The sequence below is a fragment of the Thunnus maccoyii genome, chromosome 2 (assembly GCF_910596095.1).
Source record: "Thunnus maccoyii chromosome 2, fThuMac1.1, whole genome shotgun sequence".
In the NCBI taxonomy this organism is placed as follows: Eukaryota; Metazoa; Chordata; class Actinopteri; order Scombriformes; family Scombridae; genus Thunnus; species Thunnus maccoyii.
In genome coordinates, this window is record NC_056534.1 from 2,969,545 (window position 1) to 2,990,113 (window position 20,569).

At 38.5% G+C, this 20,569-nt stretch overlaps 3 protein-coding genes across 3 annotated transcripts in view; 1 reads left to right on the forward strand and 2 right to left on the reverse strand.

Moving 5' to 3' along the window:
* Positions 1 to 1,104: 1,104 nt before the first annotated feature.
* The window catches only part of ppp3r1b (protein phosphatase 3 (formerly 2B), regulatory s1ubunit B, alpha isoform, b), a 28,642-nt gene continuing 9,177 nt past the window's right edge, over positions 1,105 to 20,569 (forward strand). Inside the window, exons 1-2 of the mRNA XM_042424619.1 lie at positions 1,105 to 1,307; positions 6,560 to 6,599. Coding sequence (XP_042280553.1) covers positions 1,305 to 1,307; positions 6,560 to 6,599 — 43 coding nt within the window. The 5' untranslated portion in view covers positions 1,105 to 1,304. The remainder of the gene's footprint in view (positions 1,308 to 6,559; positions 6,600 to 20,569) is intronic.
* LOC121905980 (nuclear factor 7, brain-like) lies at positions 9,749 to 12,894 on the reverse strand. Its single transcript, XM_042424605.1, has one exon. The coding sequence runs from the start codon at positions 12,892 to 12,894 to the stop codon at positions 11,518 to 11,520; it is 1,377 nt and encodes a 458-aa protein (XP_042280539.1). The 3' UTR covers positions 9,749 to 11,517.
* LOC121905973 (E3 ubiquitin-protein ligase TRIM39-like) lies at positions 16,452 to 19,026 on the reverse strand. Its single transcript, XM_042424592.1, has one exon. The coding sequence runs from the start codon at positions 18,629 to 18,631 to the stop codon at positions 16,988 to 16,990; it is 1,644 nt and encodes a 547-aa protein (XP_042280526.1). The 5' UTR covers positions 18,632 to 19,026; the 3' UTR covers positions 16,452 to 16,987.

Below are 20,569 nucleotides of genomic sequence, written 5' to 3' on the forward strand. Positions count from 1 at the left end.
GGGGGGGTGTAAGTAGCACACAGGAGGATGTTTTTCTCAGTTGGGGCAAGATCCTTATTTATTTATAACCAGATTTAAAAAGCTCCTGTTTTGATTAGCAAGTGGGTTAGTTCTGATTTGTACCATACTAGCATGCCTCCCCAGTCTCTTCCCTGTTAGCTTAGTGGATGGTGCTACCAGTAGTGATGTGTCGGTAATGAACGAGTTGGCTCCCGTCTGAGAGCAGATTTATTTTTTTCTTTTCTTTTTTTTTGGTAAATTAATACAAGACAGTGTAATAGGATGATCTTTTTGCCGCACAGCTCGGCCACGTGCACTCCATGCACTGACTGGATGTTGTGTTGATGTGTATGTGCGTGCGACCAGTCACGTGTGATGACAGACAGAGATCATACCAACAGGTTTAAAGCAGGCGAGGGGGGTGGTGTACACTTCTGAGGGACTGTAGCTGCCCTGTGTTTATTTATTCATTTCATTTGGCATTTTAAACACTGGCCTGACACTGTTTTGGATAGTTCAATATAAATGAAACGTTTAAATACACATGTCTAATAGAGCTCTTATTCCAAACATAAGGTGAAATTATGGTATTCTGGAAATTATAAGGTTTAGTGTAATTACATTGAATAATTTAAGTGATAAATGTTCACACATACCAATCATAGGTCAAAACAATGCTACATTTGGCTGAATAATAAAAGCCAGAAGTCGGCTTCTATTGATGAGCTGAGCCAAATGATCTGCCATCACTAACTAGCAGCTCTGTAGTTTACTGGGCAGCGAGTGGGACCATCTCCTCTGTACTGGGTGTCCTGGGTCTCTTGCAGGACAGTGATGTCTGTGTTTGTAATTTATTTGGTGAAGTCTGAGTTTCTGCTCTCAATGCCAAAGGCAGTCGACCTCAGACCTTGTATAGTCCAGGATGAAATAATGAAAGATCTGTATTCTGTGGTTTATGGTATTATTATTCCAGTGGTTATTCCAGTGCCTCCCACCCCCTCAGTACACCGCCTCTCTCTCCACCCCCCACCCCCACCCTCCTCTCCACCAGCTCTCTCTCTCTCTACCGCATCTCTCTCTCTCTCTCTCTCTCTCCACCGCCTCCCCCCCTCCCCTCTCGCTCCCTCTCTCTCTCCCTCTCTGCGGGTCTCTCTGCTGCCGCTGCGGTGAATCTCTCCTCCGCTGTCAGAAACACGCAGCTCGGCTCTGTGTCCGTCCAACCGTTGAAAAGTGTAACATCGTCTCAGCGGACCGCAGCTTTTTTAAATCTCTCCCGCAGCAGCTGAAGATCCTCTGGCGGCAACATGGTAAGACACACCTAAGTGTTTAATTTTAAACTAAAAATCTAATTCTGTCAACACAGCTTCTTCTCCCGCGGCTACCCTGTTAGCTTCTTAACTAGCTTAGCGCTCGGCTATCCTGCTAGCTTAGCTACCGTTAGCACGGTGCTAAAATCAAAACATTTGTGTCCGTGATTTTATGACAGTACTGGTTTATCATTGTGTCTTTAATGTGTTTTCCACCCCACGCGTTATCAAACGTCCATGTATAGATTAACTTCGATATATCGCTTCGTAGACGTTAAGCCTCTAAGCTAGCGAATAGCCAAATACTGGTTAGCTGCTTAGCTAGCTGGAGGTGCGTCAAGTTAGCGGCTAAGTAACAGCGGAAGTGTAGTAACGTTGCCGTCGAAATTAGCTTCACATTTCCGTATCATAATATACCAAAATCCAAATTAAGATCTAAAAAAGTGTTGTTCTATTCGACCAAAAGTCCAAAAATATTCAGTTTATTTTCATACATGACAAATAAAAGCCTCACATAGTCATATTTAACAGTGAAATTTTGGCATTTTTGCTGGAAAATTGACTAAAACGAACATTCGAATTTTCCGTTATCAAAATTGTTGTAGTTTATGTTAATTTTCCGACTAGTGATTAATGGATTAATTGTTTTCTCGGCTATCCTGGTAGTTTATCTATCCGGTTATTTATATATGACCTGCAGTCAAATCATTATTGTCTGCTCGTTTAGTTATCTGTCAACACAATCAGTGTCAACCAATGTGAAAGGCAACAGCTAAGTGGTGAATGTGACTGTATTAAAACACTGTGGTGATCAGAGAAGAGATGTTTAACCAGCTGAAACCCAGGAGAGGAAACAGACCGTCAGTCCAACAGTTATATTGATTGTAGAGCTGCAACGATCAGTCGACGGCAGACAATTAATAGGCAGCTACTTAATAGAATAATTGTTGTGAGTCACTTTTTAGACAAAAAAAGCTAAAAATTCTTAAATTCCAGCTTCTTAAATGTGAATATTTTCTGATTTCTTTAGTCCTCTATGATAATAAACTGAATATTTGGCTTTTGGACTGTTGGTCGGGGCCAAACAAGGCATTTTAGGTTGCGTTTTGGGCTTTGGGAAACAGTGACGGATATTTTCACTAATCGATTGATTAGTTGCAGCCCTAAATGATTGCTGATGGAGATCTTAAAATATCCTAAACAGCAGACTGGTCCCACATGTGTTTCCATGTGTTTTTGCGGCTTACTTCATATATATTGTAAAATACATAACATGTGATCACAATGTCCCCTGTTTCATATTTAGCCTCCTGTTTCCTTTTGACTATAAAATGATTACCACAAAATATAATATTAAAAACCTACACGACAGTTGATGCATCTGCAGGTTCAGTTTTACAGACAGTAAGTCAGCGAGGCTGCTTTACTGACGTGTCCACTGTGAATACACTGTGTGATAATGTCACTCAGATTGATGTCAGAGATTCAAATAAAGTGGCAAGTAAACCGAGCTGATGAGGGCTTCCCCTCCACCGCCCTAAATATACAGGCACACATTTAATTGTAGATCAGATTCATAAATTATTTCTTCATGTTCGGCGTGTAAATGAAGCCGCAGCTGAGTGATCGGCCTGCTGGCTCGCCGGCTGATAGTTATATTTTAAATTCAGTGTATTTAATTGCAGTATATGTGAACAGGTTTCTTTCAACAGCAGCACAGTTTCACTGCCGTTACGCTCGCCGCATGATTGACAGGAGCAACTTTATCACAGAATAGAAAACCCCCAATATGTTTCTAACACTGATGAACATTAAAGGCCTTTTGGCGGCACCCTGCACCGTCGCCTGGTTCATATGATTGAGTGAGTGAGATTCTAACTTGTCATTAGAAACAGAGGAAATAGCGACAAATAACAGCTGTTAATACAGATGTGTAATTCAGGGGTTTTTTGTTGTTATTCAAACATGAATTAAACACTGGCTGGTTTGTGATGAACGTTCAGACGGAGATGTGTTCACTGAGCGGGGAGGAGGAGTGTTTGAGTGGTTGGCACAACAATCAATCAGCTTCAATTAAACTCACAAACACAATAATTAAATCTGGAGTGAAACTGATTGGGGGAAACAAACCGCCTTCTTAGTGACTACAGTATGTTGTAGTTCACTGTAATTTTCAGAAAAAAACGCACATGTTTAATATCCAAAACCACCTGTTGCCTTTTGTAATTGAACCACTCCTCTGCATCCTGATGTTGCTCAGCTTTGTTGTATTCACCTGCTGATTTAGAGCTGCTTGATCAATTATTTAAGTCTATAAAAAAATAATAATTGTGAAAAATGTCCACTGTAAATTTCCACAGCCCAATGTGACGTCTTCAAATGTCTTGTTTTGTCCGACCGACAGTCCAGAACCTTAAAATATTTGATTTACAGTTACATAAAAACACAGAAAAGCAGCAAATCTTTGCATTGGAACCAGCTCATGTTTGGCATTTTTGCTTAAAAAATGGCAAATGTGTATTAAATGATGATAGGGCTGCAACTAATGATTATTTTTACTAACAATTAATCTGTTTTTCCGATTAGATGTTTGGTCCATAAAATATCAGAAAATGGTGAAAAATGTCAATCAGTGGTTCCCAAAGCTCGAGATTTCGTCCTCAAATATCTTATTTTGTTCAGTTTACTGTCGTAGAGACTAAAGACACCAGAAAATATTCACATTTTAGAAGCTGGAACCAGAGAAGTTTTGTCCTTTTTCTTTAAAAATAAATCAATCAATCTATTATTAAAATAGTTGTCAGTTGACTACTCGTTGCAGCTCTACAATCAATACAAGTGTCTGACTGACGGTCTGTTTCTCTGATACAGTCACATTCACCACTCAGCTGTTGTCTTTCACATTGGTTGACACTGATTATGTTGGCAGATAACTGAACAAGCAGACAATAATGTTATGACTGCAGGTCATCAATAAATAACTGAGCAAACATCATCTCCTGCACTTTTTATGAACATGAATACAAGTTAATGACAACAGCTGTGCCGTGCGTAGAGCTAATCAATAGTCGGGAAAATTGATCAGCAACAATTTTGATGATTGAATGACAATATTTCACTGTCAAATGTGACTTTTTGATGCTTTTGTTTGTAATATATGAAAATAAACAGATTGTTTTGTGTAGGTTCTGGGATGTTATGATGACATTTTATAGACTTATTTATCCTCAGATGAATTAATAATGAAAATAATCCTTAATTGCAGCCCTTGCTGTGTGATCAGCTATATTTTATATGTATATGAATAAACTAACTATTACATTTCTAAATGGCGATACAGTTGAAATTCATTAATCGTAAAAAGACTATCCAATAAATAAATTGTGAGTATTTGCTGCTTTTTAAAAAAATAGTATGTGTTGGTAAACTTTGGGTTTTAAACTGTTGGTTGGATGATTGTTGTAGAGCAAATGATTGATTGATTACAAGAGAAAACATTTGGATCTATGAATTATGAATAAGAGATAATAAATTGCAGCTCTTATTGATGACTTAGTTTGTTGTTACTCTTGTTGAACGTCTTTACATCAGAGAAGAAAGCGAGCCAACGAGAGCAGAGATCCAACAGAAACATCTGATGAAGACAGAATATATCTACGTTAAATAATCTAATAACATTTTCAACAATAGATATTTTTTTTTGTAAGTGGCTTGCGTGGTAGGAGTCAGAAAGTGAGCTTTATTACAGGCCAGAAACGTGTGACTTTGAGAGTCAGTGGTGATGGAACAGCAACCTTCAGATTATATCACGGTTGTTATGTGTTGGAGGGCAGGAATAAAAAAAAAAAAAAAACCTCCTTGTCTCCAGTGGAGGAGAAGAGCTGCAGCCTGTTTCAGTTTCTGTAAATCCCAGAGAGATGAGACGAGGCAAATCAAGGAGGCACGTTGGCCTCATTTCCAGCTCTGGCACAGTCCAGATCATTCTGTCGCTCTCATGCATAATGAAGAACACCAACAATCAGCCAAGAACACAAAACACAAAGAGTTCAATTCATTTTTGTTTACATCTGAGTTGATTATACAGATTTTTTCATAAACATAAAGAGGCACAAGATTTCTACCAGTCAGAGATGTTTTATTTTGAAATATTTTACCGGCCATGAAGCTGCATCATGTAGCCTATTATTTGATTAAAATTAATTACCTCAAGTTTTAAGTATGAAAACTTAACTTAAGCATCACTTTAAAGAGACATTTATGAACAGATAACATTGGATTTACAGTTTTTATTCTGAGCTTTTTCAAGATTTCTGCTTTCCTCGATGTTTTCAAGTTTCATTATTATTTTGCCTTCGACAAATGAATCGTTTCTTTGTTTGTCTCTTGCTTGTTTTGGCAGCAAACTGCTCTAAGACAGTGATTCTCAACCGGTGGGTCGCGGACAGCTGGTTAAAAATAAATAAATAATATTTAATGCGCATCTGATGTTGGACTTGTCTTTTATTTTGAAAAACAAAAAAATTTTGACAGGCATGCAGTCAGAGAGGTGTAGCAGTCTTGCACCGTAGCCATGGTAACCATCATTTTGATTGACGTTCACTTTAAGTTTGTGTCGATGTTCGAAAGCAAGATGGCGAAGCGCAAATACGACCCGAATGATATGACATACATAAATAAAAAAGATGACATACGTGTGTTTTAGGATATTTTTGAAAAAATAAATTTGCTCGGTTTGAATGCTATAAAAATGGGTCGTGACTTAACGACGACGGGAGAATGTTTTCTTTCTGGTGGTTTAACACCGATAACGTGTCGCCACACAACGTGTAACGCAGATGTTTGTTACGGCAAACGCACAGACATCGTGTAGAAAACGCCAATTAAATAGTAAGCTGCTCTGATTGGGCTCGCTTACATTATGTTAGGTACAGCGGACAGTGAGGGTCAGATTAGTCTCAGCCGGTCTAAACAGAGCGACGTGACCCTACGCTGAGATTATTTGTTGGCCGCTGACTTCAATTGATTTTTCCGCCAAACTGAAACTTGGCGCTTGGTGGGCGTTAATTTAAGACCCTGCTTCAGTGTCATGTACCGATGGGCTACTGGCCAAAAACCCAGTTACTTGATTCAAACACATATATAATAATATGTATAAAGTATTTTGCCCCTTTTGGTATAAATGACAAAAATTTTTGTTTTTAATCAGATGTCTAAATGTTGAACGTTGGTCTTGATCTTCTCTCTTGTTTCAGGGAAATGAAGCCAGTTATGCCCTGGACATGTGCTCACACTGTAAGTATCAGTAAATATCATTTCACCATCACATGGAACACACACAACATTTGTGTCACTATTTTACATCCTTGTATATTATTACTTTCAGTTTTTATTAAATGAAATGAAGGGGCCCCTCAATGTTTGTTCTGAGTATTAAAAAACTGGTGAAAATCAGAAGATTAGATTTCAGATGTTTACAATTTGGAGCCTTTTCTGAGCTGAGCTGCTCCTTTAGTTTGTAACTTTTGGATTCATGGGAGGGTACAATCAGTTTAATGTGGTCTGTGTTTTGGACATTTTTTTCAGAAAAAAGAAACAATGAGTTGACTTTTTTTTTTTTTTTGGCTTAAGCATTAGTAGAGCTGGTTGTCGGTTTTTTAAACAGTACCTCAGTTTTGCTACTGATACAGTACCAGAAATATACACATATTCTGCACATTTCCAGCTCTATATTTATATTCTGGTGCTCTACTGGAATATCTTTACATGATTTCCAGTTAAAAACTCCTTATTTATCTTCTACTGGTCCTTTATGCAGCCCCTCAGTTCAGCCTCTGTCTGAAACAGGCCGTTTTAGCTCCTGTCTCTTTAAGGCCCCGCCCTCCCGATGAGCCCACTCTGTTCTGATTGGTCAGTTTCAGGAAGCTATGTAAACAAACTATAGTAGCAGGATTTCACTTCTTTTTCTCCTTCTTTACTCCAAATGTCTGAAGCTGAATCAGATCTGAAATATGAGAGTGAACAACGAGAACAAAGAACAAACGACTGGTTATGGATGAAGGATGAACTGAAGTTATCTCATTTGGAAAGTAAAAAAAAAAAACATTGCAAACAAAGCGTTCAGAGGCTTGTCTTACAGGGAGCACATGCATTCACCACAAGTTTTGGAACTTTGTCCATGTTTAACATCCGACATTATAACAGAATATGAAGCAGAATATGTCAACTTTAAGTCTTTGCACACTTTCATTTCATACATTGTTTTGATATAAATTATAGCTGCTTTAAGTATAAACACATTTTTCCATTTAACAGAATAGGCTTGTCAAGCATCAAATGCACCAGTGTGTAATATTATTACAGCTGTACAAACACTTTGTCAAAAGATTATGAATCTAATGAAGCATTTACTGCAAATGTACAGCACTGGATAGTTTTGGATACTTGTTGCGACACACAAAATACAACCAGAACTCAGAGAGTATTCAGGTTTGATTATGGTATAGTGATCCATCGGGTGAAAAGTCAGACATGTTCACACCGTCTGGGACGCCTAACAGAAGTGAACTGATATGATGGCGGCTGGTGATGAATGCGAACATCACCACATGTTGCGCCACCTCCTGCAGTCTGACCCAGACTCTCGACACTCGGAGGCTAAAAATGCCTCCTCGCTCTGTAAAGGTCAGTTTCAGGGCTGCTGGGAGAGCCTCGTTTATTTTTAGTCACAGCAATATCCCAGTTTTAATTAGTTTGTCGCCTTGCCGTGACCTCAGCTCCAGAGAGGAAAGCTGCCCGCTTAATTAGAAAATAATGACTGTAACGTCCGGACCTACTTTTTGAGTCATTTTTGTCTCAAAATTGCTTCAACCGATGCTGGTGTTGGATAAGTTTGCTGAGTGTGTGTGTGTGTGTGTGTGGGAGGTTTTTGGGTGTTTCTGCGTCCTAACGAGCTGTTAATAAAGGTGTCAAAGACCTGGGAAAGCTTTAGGTTTAGATTTACAAGCTCTGCTCTGCTTTCACACCGACTGTTTTGATTTCCAGAAAACCAGCTCAGCATTTTCATGAACTTTGCAGGTCTTGAAAGCTGACACCAAATCTTTTTGGTTTTCTAATCCCGACCCTGTCGCGTGAACTTGGCAGAGGTTCCAACAGATGTCTCAGCTTACCGCAGTTGGCTTTGGGGTCTTAACTCGTTCAAGAAAGTCGCCACCGAACGTCCGCCTCTCATACCGTCGGCTCTCAGGTGTCTCAGCCCTCACCTGCACGGGTCAGTTGGCTGTAGTATGTTTCCCCACTGAACTAATGAACTTCCCCTGCGCAGGGATATTTATGGGAGTTAAAGCCGCTTCAGTCGGATGATGAGCAAAGCAGGACGCTGAGAGTGTTGCTGGTTGTTCAGCAGCTAAAAAGACATTAGATTACACATCACAACATTACAGTAAATGATAGTTTATATCATCAATATTTTAGGGTTTTAGACTGTTGTTTAGATGTTGTTTCCTGATGTTTTATAGACCAAATGATTCATGGTTAAAATAATCTGTAGATTAATTGATTATAAAGATGTTTGTTAGTTGCAGCTCTAGTCTCAATAATGATGAGTAACTTGATCTCTGAAGCATGAAAGTGAAAGTACATAAATACCTAAATTTATGGATAATTTTGATTTCAAACTAGTATTTACAGTCAAAAAAATGAAGATACTTCATTTAAACACAGCTGTTCAGTCCCTCCAGAGTCACAAACACATCAACGGTGTATATAATCTGTCAGACATGAACCAGTCAGGTTTATTGTAGATTGTAGACCGGGTTGTTCCTCAGCGGGGGCTGCCTGCTCAGAGGGATCAGCACCGTGACTGAGCACCATGTCGTGGAGGTGTTGTGTTTCCCAGGCAGTAAATTAAAGGGAGAAGACACTCCTGTCGAGAGGGCCCTCACTGGATACTTTCACAAAAATGGCAGTGTAATGGACCGGCGTACTCGTAGGCTTGTCTTGATAATTTTGGCTAAAGCTCTGCTGCTTTCCACAGAAGCTTCACATGTTTTTCGAACTATCTGTGTGATGGATGCGCAATGAAAAGAAATGAAAGATTGTATTGAGCTTGTCGGACTGGAGTTAAAATGGCAAACCAGAGGAAATATTACCTGAAATATTTTTGAACTTTAGGTTGCCAGCAAAGTTGTGACTCACTATTGAGGCGATTCAAGGTCAAACAGCATGTGGAGTGACTGACTAGCTTGTTTTGTGATGAACTATATTAGAGCTGCTTATTAGAACTTAGTAAATTAATGATTAGTTGCCAACTATTTCATTTGGAGTCCTTTTCTAAGAAGAAAATGTCATTATTCTCTGATTCCAGCTTCTGAAATGTGAATATTTTCAGGTTTCTTTAGTATTTGATGACAATAAACTGAATATCTTTGAGGTGTGGACTGTTAGTTGGGACAAAACAAGACATTTGACGTTGTATTTTGGGCTCGATCGCCAATTTTCTGGCATTTTATAGTCCAAACAAGTAATTGATTCATTGAGTAAATAATCAACAGAATAGCTGATAATCGACCTAAATATAAGACAATGATCTATTGTGGATGTGTTATGTTTGAAAAGTGGGGGTTGTCGATATTATGTGTTTACAACATTAGATTCTTTTTGAATGCAGAGTATCAGTGCAACACCAGGTCCTACACAGGGTGTTGCATCACAGGTCCATTTATAGCGTGTTTTTAGTCAGTCGGTGCTAAAAGTGTTTGTGTCTCAGCTCAGTTTAACCTGCTGGAGTTTCTCAAGGCTCATGTAACTGTTTTTCCGCCGTGGGAGGGGAAATAAATTAGCAAGGAGTGAAAATATGACTTTTTTTTTTACTGCGAAAACGATGAGGCCTAAATCATCAGTGAAGTTGTCCACTGATAGTTGTTTGTACATCCATGAGTATATTGCAAACAGGAACTGATAATGGCTAATTCAACATATGTTCAGTGGTACCAATTTGCCAAAATGTGAACAAATATAAGTTTGAAAAGCCCTGTGTTAAGGGCTGAGGCTGCTCTTGTCTGTCATGTGACCCTCATCGTATTTGTTTCAGTTGTCTCTCACTGTAATGGCAATTTTCATTTTTCAATGTCCTTTCTTTCCCTGTTTTTCCAGTTTGCCATTAATACACAGGTAGGTTAGGTTAGGAGTGATCTTATGCAGATTCAAAAACAGTTGGCTGCCGTTTAGTTTGTTGTTTTATTGAAGTCTTTGTACATGTCGTGAACATACCGGGTTTCTGTCCTACCAGCTGTAGTGTGCATCTGTTCCCGATCTGGTAAGAACTGTATGTGCTCCACCTGCCTGTGCCTCCCGTTTCCTGTCACCTATGCCCCTACATATACAACCCTGTGCATCTAATGACCGCCACCCAGTGTCCAAAATAATACTGCAAGTTATAACTAAACAAATGACATGCCAACAATCAACATAAATGGCTCCTACACTCACAAACACAGTATCTGACCCATGTTGGGCTGCCCAAGTGCATTATGGGAATGATTTAGACCTTGTGTTCATGTAGTGGAGAGCTTAAGAAGTGTAGGGTGACCAAATCAATTCATATCATGTTTTTAGGTGATACAGAACACAGTTGTATTTCATTTTAAATAGTCTACTGCTCTTTAGGTGTAAAGTTTATCAACCTTACTGAACATGTTGCAACAATAAGTAGTGCTATACAGTATAACAGTTGGATATCCTTCAGTGCAAACGAGTAAGAAAGACTTGGACAGCACACCTAGTTTACTTTTTTTAATTGTCACTGCCATTGCAATTTGGCAATTAAAGCCTTTCTTATTCATTTTCACTACTTACAGGATTCAGCACACTGCTTTATTATTGTGAGTCGAGCACGTTGTATCACATTCCTTCAGTGCAAAACAAAAGATCAATTATCAGTAAAAACAGTAATCAGTACAGAGAGGAGACAATGAAATATGATGATACGAAGCTGCATATGTAGACTAATGAGTGTTTGTTAAATAAATGCAGCAAAAACATTTGTGATTGTAAATGAACTGTAACACATTTATTACATAAATTTCATACATACAATTGAGTACATACTCTCAGAAAAGATGAAATTGTACAGTGCATAGTGTACAACACTGAATATGTATATTTGCTCTCTTCAAAGACAGTGAATAAATATGACATAAATCATGTGATTACTCTACTCAGTTTGATTGACAGGACAGATGATCAGAGGGGCGGAGTTTTTACCACCATAATTAATACAGGGACAGAAGTATGGGTAGAGTTTGTCAGTGAAGGAGCAGCCAGTAAAGGAGTAGATAAGAGCTGCAGCATCTACGTCATAAAAGGAGACCAGACCCTCCTCATAATCCACAAACACCCCCACCTTCTGAAGCTGAGACTTCAGAGAGAGAATGACTGGAGGACCAGCAAGAGCTTTGTACTCATTTCCATTTCTCAAACATATAGTCCAGTAACCATCCTGAGGTGTCAGTGTGATTTGTCCCTTCCTGTTGATCGACTCTCTGGCCACTCCTAAATCCCATTTAGTCTTCTCTTTAACCTGAACCTCAAAGTAAAATCTGCCTGAAGAGAAACTCTGATTCCCTAAAACATTAACACAATCAGAAAATCTCTTTGGGTTGTCTGGGAGATTCTTCCACACGTCACCATGATTTACTTGTTTCCCATCATCAGACAGGATGAGTTCAGGATGTGCTGTATCAGGATCAAGAGTCACATCCACTGCATACTGCTGGACCCTCTTCAGCTCGACCTCAAACAGCTTCTTCATCTCTTTACTGAGCGTCTTCTCCAGCTGAGTCACAGCTCTCACCACAGTCCCCTCATATGATGGCGGACGGACACTGACCTCTGTCCAGTCTTTGGTGGGTGGAGCAGCTTTCAGGGACGGGAAGTTTTGGAGGAGGTGGAGGTGGTCTTCAGAGCGTGAGAGCTTTTCCACCTCAGACCTTCTCTTTATCAGCTCAGAGATTTCCTGTTCCAGCTCTTTGATGAAGTCTTCAGCCTGTTTCTCTGTCGTTCTTTGCTTCTCTTCAATCATCTCAATGAGCTCATTCAGGCTTCTCTCAACAGACTCCTTCAGAGCGGTGAAGACCTGAACACCTTCTGCTTTCTCTCTGTCTGCATCTTCCTTACTGAGGTCAACAGAGTGTTTGATCTCTTGAATCTTCAGTCGTCTCTTCTGGATCATCTGCTGAATTTCAGCCTCTGTCTTCCCCAGCTCTGCCTTCTTTCCTCCATATCCTTCTTTCAGAGGAACAAACTCATGTGTCTTGTGGTCAGAATAGGTGCTGCTGGCTTTCTGTTGAGCTTCCTGTCTGAACTGAGAAACCATCTCTGAGATGAAAGTGTTGACGTGAAGCTCAGGTCTTGTGTAGAAAACCTTTTTACACATGGGACACTTGCAAGGGACATTAATATTCCAGTATTTATTGATGCAGTTTTTGCAGAAGTTGTGTCCACATGGTGTGCTGACTGGATCAGTGAACACATCCAGACAGATGGAGCACAGAAACTGATCTTCAGATAGCAGACAGCTGGCAGCAGACATATCTACATATGTAGTGTGAAAGAAAAAAAAAACACATTCTTTATTTTGTTTCAAAAGAAAGATGTATGTTTACTGCTCCATCAAGTATCCCATGTGATATTTCGTAGTTATTTTTGAATTAAATATGCAGTGAGCAACCTTAAGCATTTAAGACGAGCTGGCAAGCCCAAATAATTTTCTCCAGTGTTGCACAGCCAGGTTAAAGGTCTTGTTCACCTTTAATGTTGTATGTGTGCTGGTTTACACAAACACAGTAAGCGACTGTCATCTGCAGCTCTTTATCTAACAGCTCATTGTGGCTGTTTCTGCTTGTACTATTCTTCCATACAATCTTTAAAATGAACCACTGACAACATAACACAGAATATGTCCATATCTTGTTGTGTAGACCAACTGTTATTGAAGAATAGCACTGCTAACAAAGCTCTGCTAACTTGGTGACAAACACCTTTTATTACCTGCAGCTGCTTCACAATAAAATCTGCTGCTTGTTGGTAGAAAGCTTTTAATGTGAAACAGCTACAGGAAATAGAATGCAGTGTGTCTGTAGGAAGTGATCAGTAAATAGTAATAAGACCAGGAAGGTTGGAGTGAAGCTGAACTCCAAACCACAGAGATTCAGTTACAAGTTACAAAAGTCCTGAGAACTGACACAGAGAGACTGTTTAAAAAACAATTAAAGTTGTTTCACTGAATCTGTGTAAAAACATCTTTAGTTATATCGTCACTAATTTCACAAGTGTCAGTATGAAATGAAAAGAGTGGAACTTCCTGTCTGCTGTGTTAAAGCTGGTTGTTGAAACATTAAATATGATCAGTTGTACTCACCAGTGTTTGGCAGAGACTCTGCTGTGTTGTTGAGAAAGACTTGATGAACTCAGTTTAATATTTATTTGGACAGAAGTGGAGAGACTCGACTGCAGCTCTGCTGTCACTGACAAACCTAGTTTCATTTCCTGAGGGTGACGTTGGAGCTCTCTTTTCTTTCCACTGTTGCCCCTCCTCTCACCACAGCTCTGAGAGATTTTTTCCTCCCTTTGATTTACACGGTTATCGTGAAATACCATGGAACAGAGATGGTAGTGTATGTAACAGGTGGGAGGAGTAAGACATGTGAAATGATGTTGCTCAGCTTAATTATGTGCACTGAAAAATTGAGGTTTTTCTGCAAATCACAGCCACAGTTAGTTATTTCCAAACACACTTTTCACTTATATTTCTACAAACTTTTTCCAATTTCAAGAAGATGAAAAATGGTTGACGACAACTGAAAGATTATTTAATTTAACCTCATGCAGATAGAATTTTTATATTTTGCTTTATGTGCAACCTTATTTGTATCTTTGCTATAATCTACAAACTGTGTCTATAAGTTTGTGCCGTCTTTGTTCAGACTGTTTTGTGGTGAACCACCACAGTCCTGACAGGGATAAATGTAGAATCTATCATCTCTGTACTGAGTGATGCTTCACACTGCCAGCACTGTCCTTTGAGAGTTTGGGAGTTGTAGTGTGAACCCTGTTAGCCACAGAGCTAACGTCATGTCAGCAGCTCTGCTGTCAATCTGAGGTTTGGAACATTTAAAGAATTAAAAAGTGTTTGTTAGCAGGAGTTGGATGGTTTGAATCCTCAACCTGTTTTAGTAAATCTTGATGACTGTAATGATCTTTGACTTTATTGTCAATTAAAGTTACAGCAAGAAAATAGATGAAGTAAGAATAAGAAATTAAAGAGATTACCTTAAAATGATCTACATATATCAATATACACAATACATATATATTATAATATAGACTGCATAAGTGAAATTTGCAAACGTTTAAATGAAAAGATACTGTAGTATGTAGGTTTATAGGTATGAAAATGGATACAATATACATAATGATTTAAAGTATATGATGTTAAGTATATGTGCAGCACATGTTATATCCACTACAGTAATGCTAATGCTAAATATATAGTGAAATGGAAGAAAATACCATGATATAGCATATTATATAAGACTATAATAACAATATAGTATTAATATACAATTATTATTAGAGCTGCAACGATGTATCATACTATTTGTACTGTTTAAGCAAAAACAGAAAATGTTGGCTGGTTCCAGGTTTTCAAATGTGAGAATTTGCTGCTTTTTTTGGTCTCATATTATAGTAAATTGAATATTTTGGGGGTTTTGAACTGTTGGTCGGACAAAACAAGCAGTTTGTGCTCTAGAATATTGTTATCAGCCTTTTTCATTGTTTTTTGATGTTTAATAGACCAAACAACTACTCAAGAAAATAATAAACAGATTAATTGGTAATGAAAGTAATCATTAGTTGCAGCCCTAATTTTTTTATAGTGATAAAGGTATTATAATGCAATGTGAAATAAAATACTTATATATATGTTGCTACCTCTTATACTACTGTCTCCACAATAATAATAATTCTATATCTAATTAAAGAGAAGTTGCAGGTGTGTTGCAGTGTTTTCACACTCAGGCTGTAATGATCATCAACAAAATCCAGACGTGGTACAAATATACATGTTAACATCAGTTAATTTGGTCTAATATTTTACTCTCAACACTTATATTTCTCAAAAGAGGACCAAAAAATATGAGTTAATTCTACTTTTCACCAGAGAAGGCTATTTATTTCAGGGATTTTTAAGGAATCAGGTTCTGTCTAGAAACAAGTTTGCTGCTTGGCAACAGTACAGTAACTTTGGGCTCATTGTTCCTTTGTGTTGTGCTCCATCTAGTGGTCGTTCTGTGTCATAAACAGTCAGTGGCCCACAGAGAAGCTTCTTGTTGTTACTGCAGTGCAACAGGAAGTGATGTAAAGGTGGTCAGACATGCAGAAGGCTGTTAGGTCTCTATGACAGACAGCTTTTCACTCCATTGTACCCCAACTGAACATATAGTTTTCTGTTTTAAATAAGGAGATTGTTATGTTAAGGTATTAGAGATGTGACATGAAGACCTGGAGGGAGGAGCAGCCTGGCGTTTTAGATACTCTTGTCTGTCATGTGACCTTCATCATATTTATCTCAGTTGTTTCTCCCAAACACAGTGCCTGACCCATGTTGGGCTGCCCAAGTGCATTATGGGAATGATTTAATCTTTGTGTTTATGGAGAAACATTTTCTGCAGAAGAGCTGAAGAAGTGTAGAGTGACCAAATCAAAATGATGCAAATTAACGATATAGTTTATTTTAACTGTAATTAAACAGGATAAAAATGCAGGAATCATGTTTTTAGTTGATTTAAAGCACTGATGCATGTTTTTAATTGAAATATTGACAACTGCACTGAAGGTGTAATGTTAAGTAACCTTATTGAACATGTAAGTAATGCAAAACCTGTTGAACATTGTAATTCAAAGCAAAACAAACCCTTATAGATTGTATGTCCATTAAGTAAAAACAGTAATCAATGCAGACAGGAATTGTTAAAATATGATGATACAAAGATGCATATGTAGACTAATAAGTGTTTGTTAAATAAAAGCAACAAAAAAATTTGTGATTGTTAATGAACTGTAACAGAAACACAAACACAGCTTCTCTGTAAACCAGGTTTTATTTTTTGTGTTTGGTGTTCAACAAGTCACTGCTTACTCAGGCCATGTATTTAAAGCTTTACATTAAAACTACAGACATAGTTTAGTTTACAGGTTTTACAATCACATATTTACAGATTTCTTGAAATGATAATCAATCTAATCAATATTCAAACAAACAGTCCAACACCCAAAAATATTCAGTTTACTATTATATAGAGCAGAGAGTAGCAACAAAACCTCACATTGACAAAGATGGAGCCTGAGACTGTTTATTACACTTGAAACTGAAAATTTAGGGGTTTTTGTAAACTTTTATTTTAACTACAATTGAGAATAAAGTTGTTTGGATTTGATCAGAAGTTTTAATAGTTTTAATTTTGAATAGAGATCCCACCTTTCATGTGATACACAAAATACTCTTGTAATAAAGTTCTTGTTTATTCTTAATAAAGAAAGTGTACAGTTTATGATACTGAATGTGTATATTTGCTCCTGTAAAAGACAATGAATCCTCTCATAAAATAAAACAGGTGATTACTCTACTCAGTTTGATTGACAGGACAGATGATCAGAGGGGCGGAGTTTTTACCACCATCATTATTACAGGGACTGAAGAATGTGTAGAGTTTCTTAGTGAAGGAGCAGCCAATAAAGGAGTAGATAAGAGCTGCAGCATCTACGTCATAAAAGGAGACCAGACCCTCCTCATAATCCACAAACACCCCCACCTTCTGAGGCTGAGACTTCAGAGAGAGACGGACTGGAGAGTCATTACGAGCATTGTACTCATTTCCATTTCTCAACCGTATAGTCCAGTAACCATCCTGAGGTCTCAGAGTGATTTGTCCTTTCCTGTTGATGGACTCTCTGGCCACTCCTAAATCCCAGTCAGTCTTCCCTTTGACCTGAACCTCAAAGTAAAATCTACCTGAAGAGAAACTCTGCTTTCCTAAAACACAACTACAATGAGAAAATCTCTTTGGGTTGTCTGGGAGATTCTTCTTCACATCACCATGATTTACCTGTTTCCCATCATCAGACAGGATGAGTTTAGGATGTGCTGTATGAGGATCAAGTGTCACATCCACTGCATACTGCTGGACCCTCTTCAGCTCAACCTCAAACAGCTTCTTCATCTCTTTACTGAGCGTCTCCTCCAGCTGAGTCACAGCTCTCACCACAGTCCCCTCATATGATGGTGGATAGACGCTGACCTCTGTCCAGTCTTTGGTGGCTGGAGCAGCTTTCAGGGACAGGAAGTTTTGGAGGAGGTGGAGGTGGTCTTCAGAGCGTGAGAGCTGCTTCACCTCAGACCTTCTCTTCATCAGCTCAGAGATTTCCTGTTCCAGCTCTTTGATGAGGTCTTCAGATTGTTTCTCTGTCATTCTTTGCTTCTCTTCAATTGTCTCAATGAGCTCATTCAGGCTTCTCTCAAGAGACTCATTCAGAGTGGTGAAGACCTGAACACCTTCTGCTTTCTCTCTGTCTGCATCTTTCTTACTGAAGTCAATGGAGTGTTTGATCTCTTGAATCTTCAGTCGTCTCTTCTGGATCATCTGCTGAATTTCAGCCTCTGTCTTCCCCAGCTCTGCCTTCTTTCCTTCATATTCTTCTTTCAGAGGAACAACATCATGTGTCTTGTGGTCCAAAACAGAGCAGAGCATGCAGACACATGTCTGGTCGGTCTTACAGAACAGCTCCAGAGGTTTATCGTGCTTCATACACATCCTGTCTTCCAGGTTTGCCACAGGGTCCATCAGCTGATGTCTTTTCAGACCAGACACTGTCAGATGAGGCTCCAGGTGAGTCTCACAGTAGGAGGTCAGACACACCAGACAGGACTTCAGGGCCTTCAGTTTGGTACCAGTACAGACGTCACAGGGAACTTCTCCTGGTTTGGCAGCTTGTTGCTTTGAGCTGCTGCTGCTGGCTTTCTGTTGAGCTTCCTGTCTGAACCGAGAAACCATCTCAGAGATGAAAGTGTTGATGTGCAGCTCAGGTCTTGTGTAGAAAACCTTTTTACACATCGGACACTTGCAAGGGATATTAACATTCCAGTGTTCAGTGATGCAGTTTTTGCAGAAATTGTGTCCACATGGTGTGGTGACTGGATCAGTGAACACATCCAGACAGATGGAGCACAGAAACTGATCTTCAGATCGCAGACAGCTGCCAGCAGACATATCTACATGTGTAGTGTGAAAGAAAAGAAAAACATTTCTTATTTGATTTGTTTAAAAGAAACATGTATGTTTACTGTTCCATTAAGTACAGCATGTGTTGGCATGGGAGGATGAATGGGATTTTGTTGTCATGAGTATAACTGCATGGAAAATCATCAGAGATACCTAGAGATGTGTTGTACAAGAATATGCTGGGGTTTGCTGATAATGGTTTTGGATAATGGAATATGGTTTTGCTTTGCTATGTGAATATTATTGTCCAAATCTTGTGTGATTGCTTTCAGCAATCACACTTTGTTCTTCTCACTCTTTATTCTTATTCCGTCTTCCGTACGTTTTTTGATGCGTTTCAACTGTTGCATACTTTGTGCTATAAAAACCATTCAATTGTCAATCTGTGCAGCTCATTCAGCAGATGTGTGCTAGTATTTTTCTGAAATGTAACATGTTTCAGCGATTATATGTAATTTTTTAAAACATTAAAATTTATAATGGCAGTCTATGGGACGAACCGTCCAACTGAGTTGGAACCTTGGTCACTTTGACACTCAACTGCTCGGAAGTCCCTTATCGCACAGACACCATTCAAACTGTAAAATGTTCACAAAACTTTGAACTTTCAAAGTTATCAGATTGTTTAGTGATATCTTTTATACTTTTTCAGCAATTTAAGCCCAAAGTCAGGGGTTTTGCAGACTTTTTCATGTCTTGCCAGTGTGTCATGTGATAAGGCACAGTGGAGAGCACAGATATTTTTAGACCAGAAATATTTTTCTAAACTGCTATCACTCCCATATTTTAATCTCAAGCATATGTCTTGCCTCAGTATGTTGCCACAAGCCTCCTCTCTCTCAAAATGTAAATACATTTCACATAGGACTTATATTTTTGAGATTTGAACCTTAATTGATAGAGAGTCCCTGTCATGTTCTCATTGACTGCAATACAATCTGCAGGATGTGTGTCTCCTCTCACTGCAGTTTCTTAAACCTACAGGTTCTCTCTTCCTACAAACACTTTTTGCACATATCATACATTCTCATGTTAAACTAGTCTTGCTTTCACCAATGATGTACAAATCTCTGGGCCTCAAGCTCTAGTTTGAGACAAATACATTTTCATCATCAAAATGGAGATTTTTTCCTCCCATTTTTGTGAATGTCTGTTGGCTCAGTGGTTTAGAACACTGTTCTCTGATCAGCTTCACCTTAGATGACAAGGTTGTGTGTTCAATACCTGCTCACTGCAGTGCTCCTCATAATATTTCTGTAATGTACAAAGTTGCTTCCCATCTCTATCATGTACCATAAGTCAATTCCTCTCTAGATCCAAAGGTTGTGAGTTCGAGTCCCGCTTAGGGCAGAACTGCTTTTTTGTCAATTTCATGCAATTGACAGACTAAACACCAAAATCTGGCCTTGCATTGCTGTGAGACATGTTAGCTCAATGCATAGCATGTCTGTCTTATAAACATGAGGGTGTAGGTTCAATTCCACCCATTGCTAATTTTAATCTAGATTTTTCAATAGTGTTCAGCTTCCAGTTATGCAATCTGAATCCGCTTTCAGCAATCACACGCAATTTCTAGAGAAATTGCATTTTCTAGTCTAGTTTATTATTATTCTTCCGTACGTTTTTTGCAAGCTTTCAACTTATGCTATTACTTTTTATTTTTCTAACATATTCCAGTGATTTTATATAATTTTTTTAATATTAAAATTTATAATGGAAAGTCTATGGGAGGAATGTTTGAAAGCTAATATCTCAAAAACTAAAAGTGGTATAATGTAGATTTTCAATGTACAGGTGTCCCATCTGTAAATGTTTAACATATTAAAACATGGTATCAATAGCGCCACCATGTGGTCATTTATTAAATGTTTTGCGTTTTGGCTAATAAGTCATGAATGATGAGACCCATCAAAAAAATATTTGGTC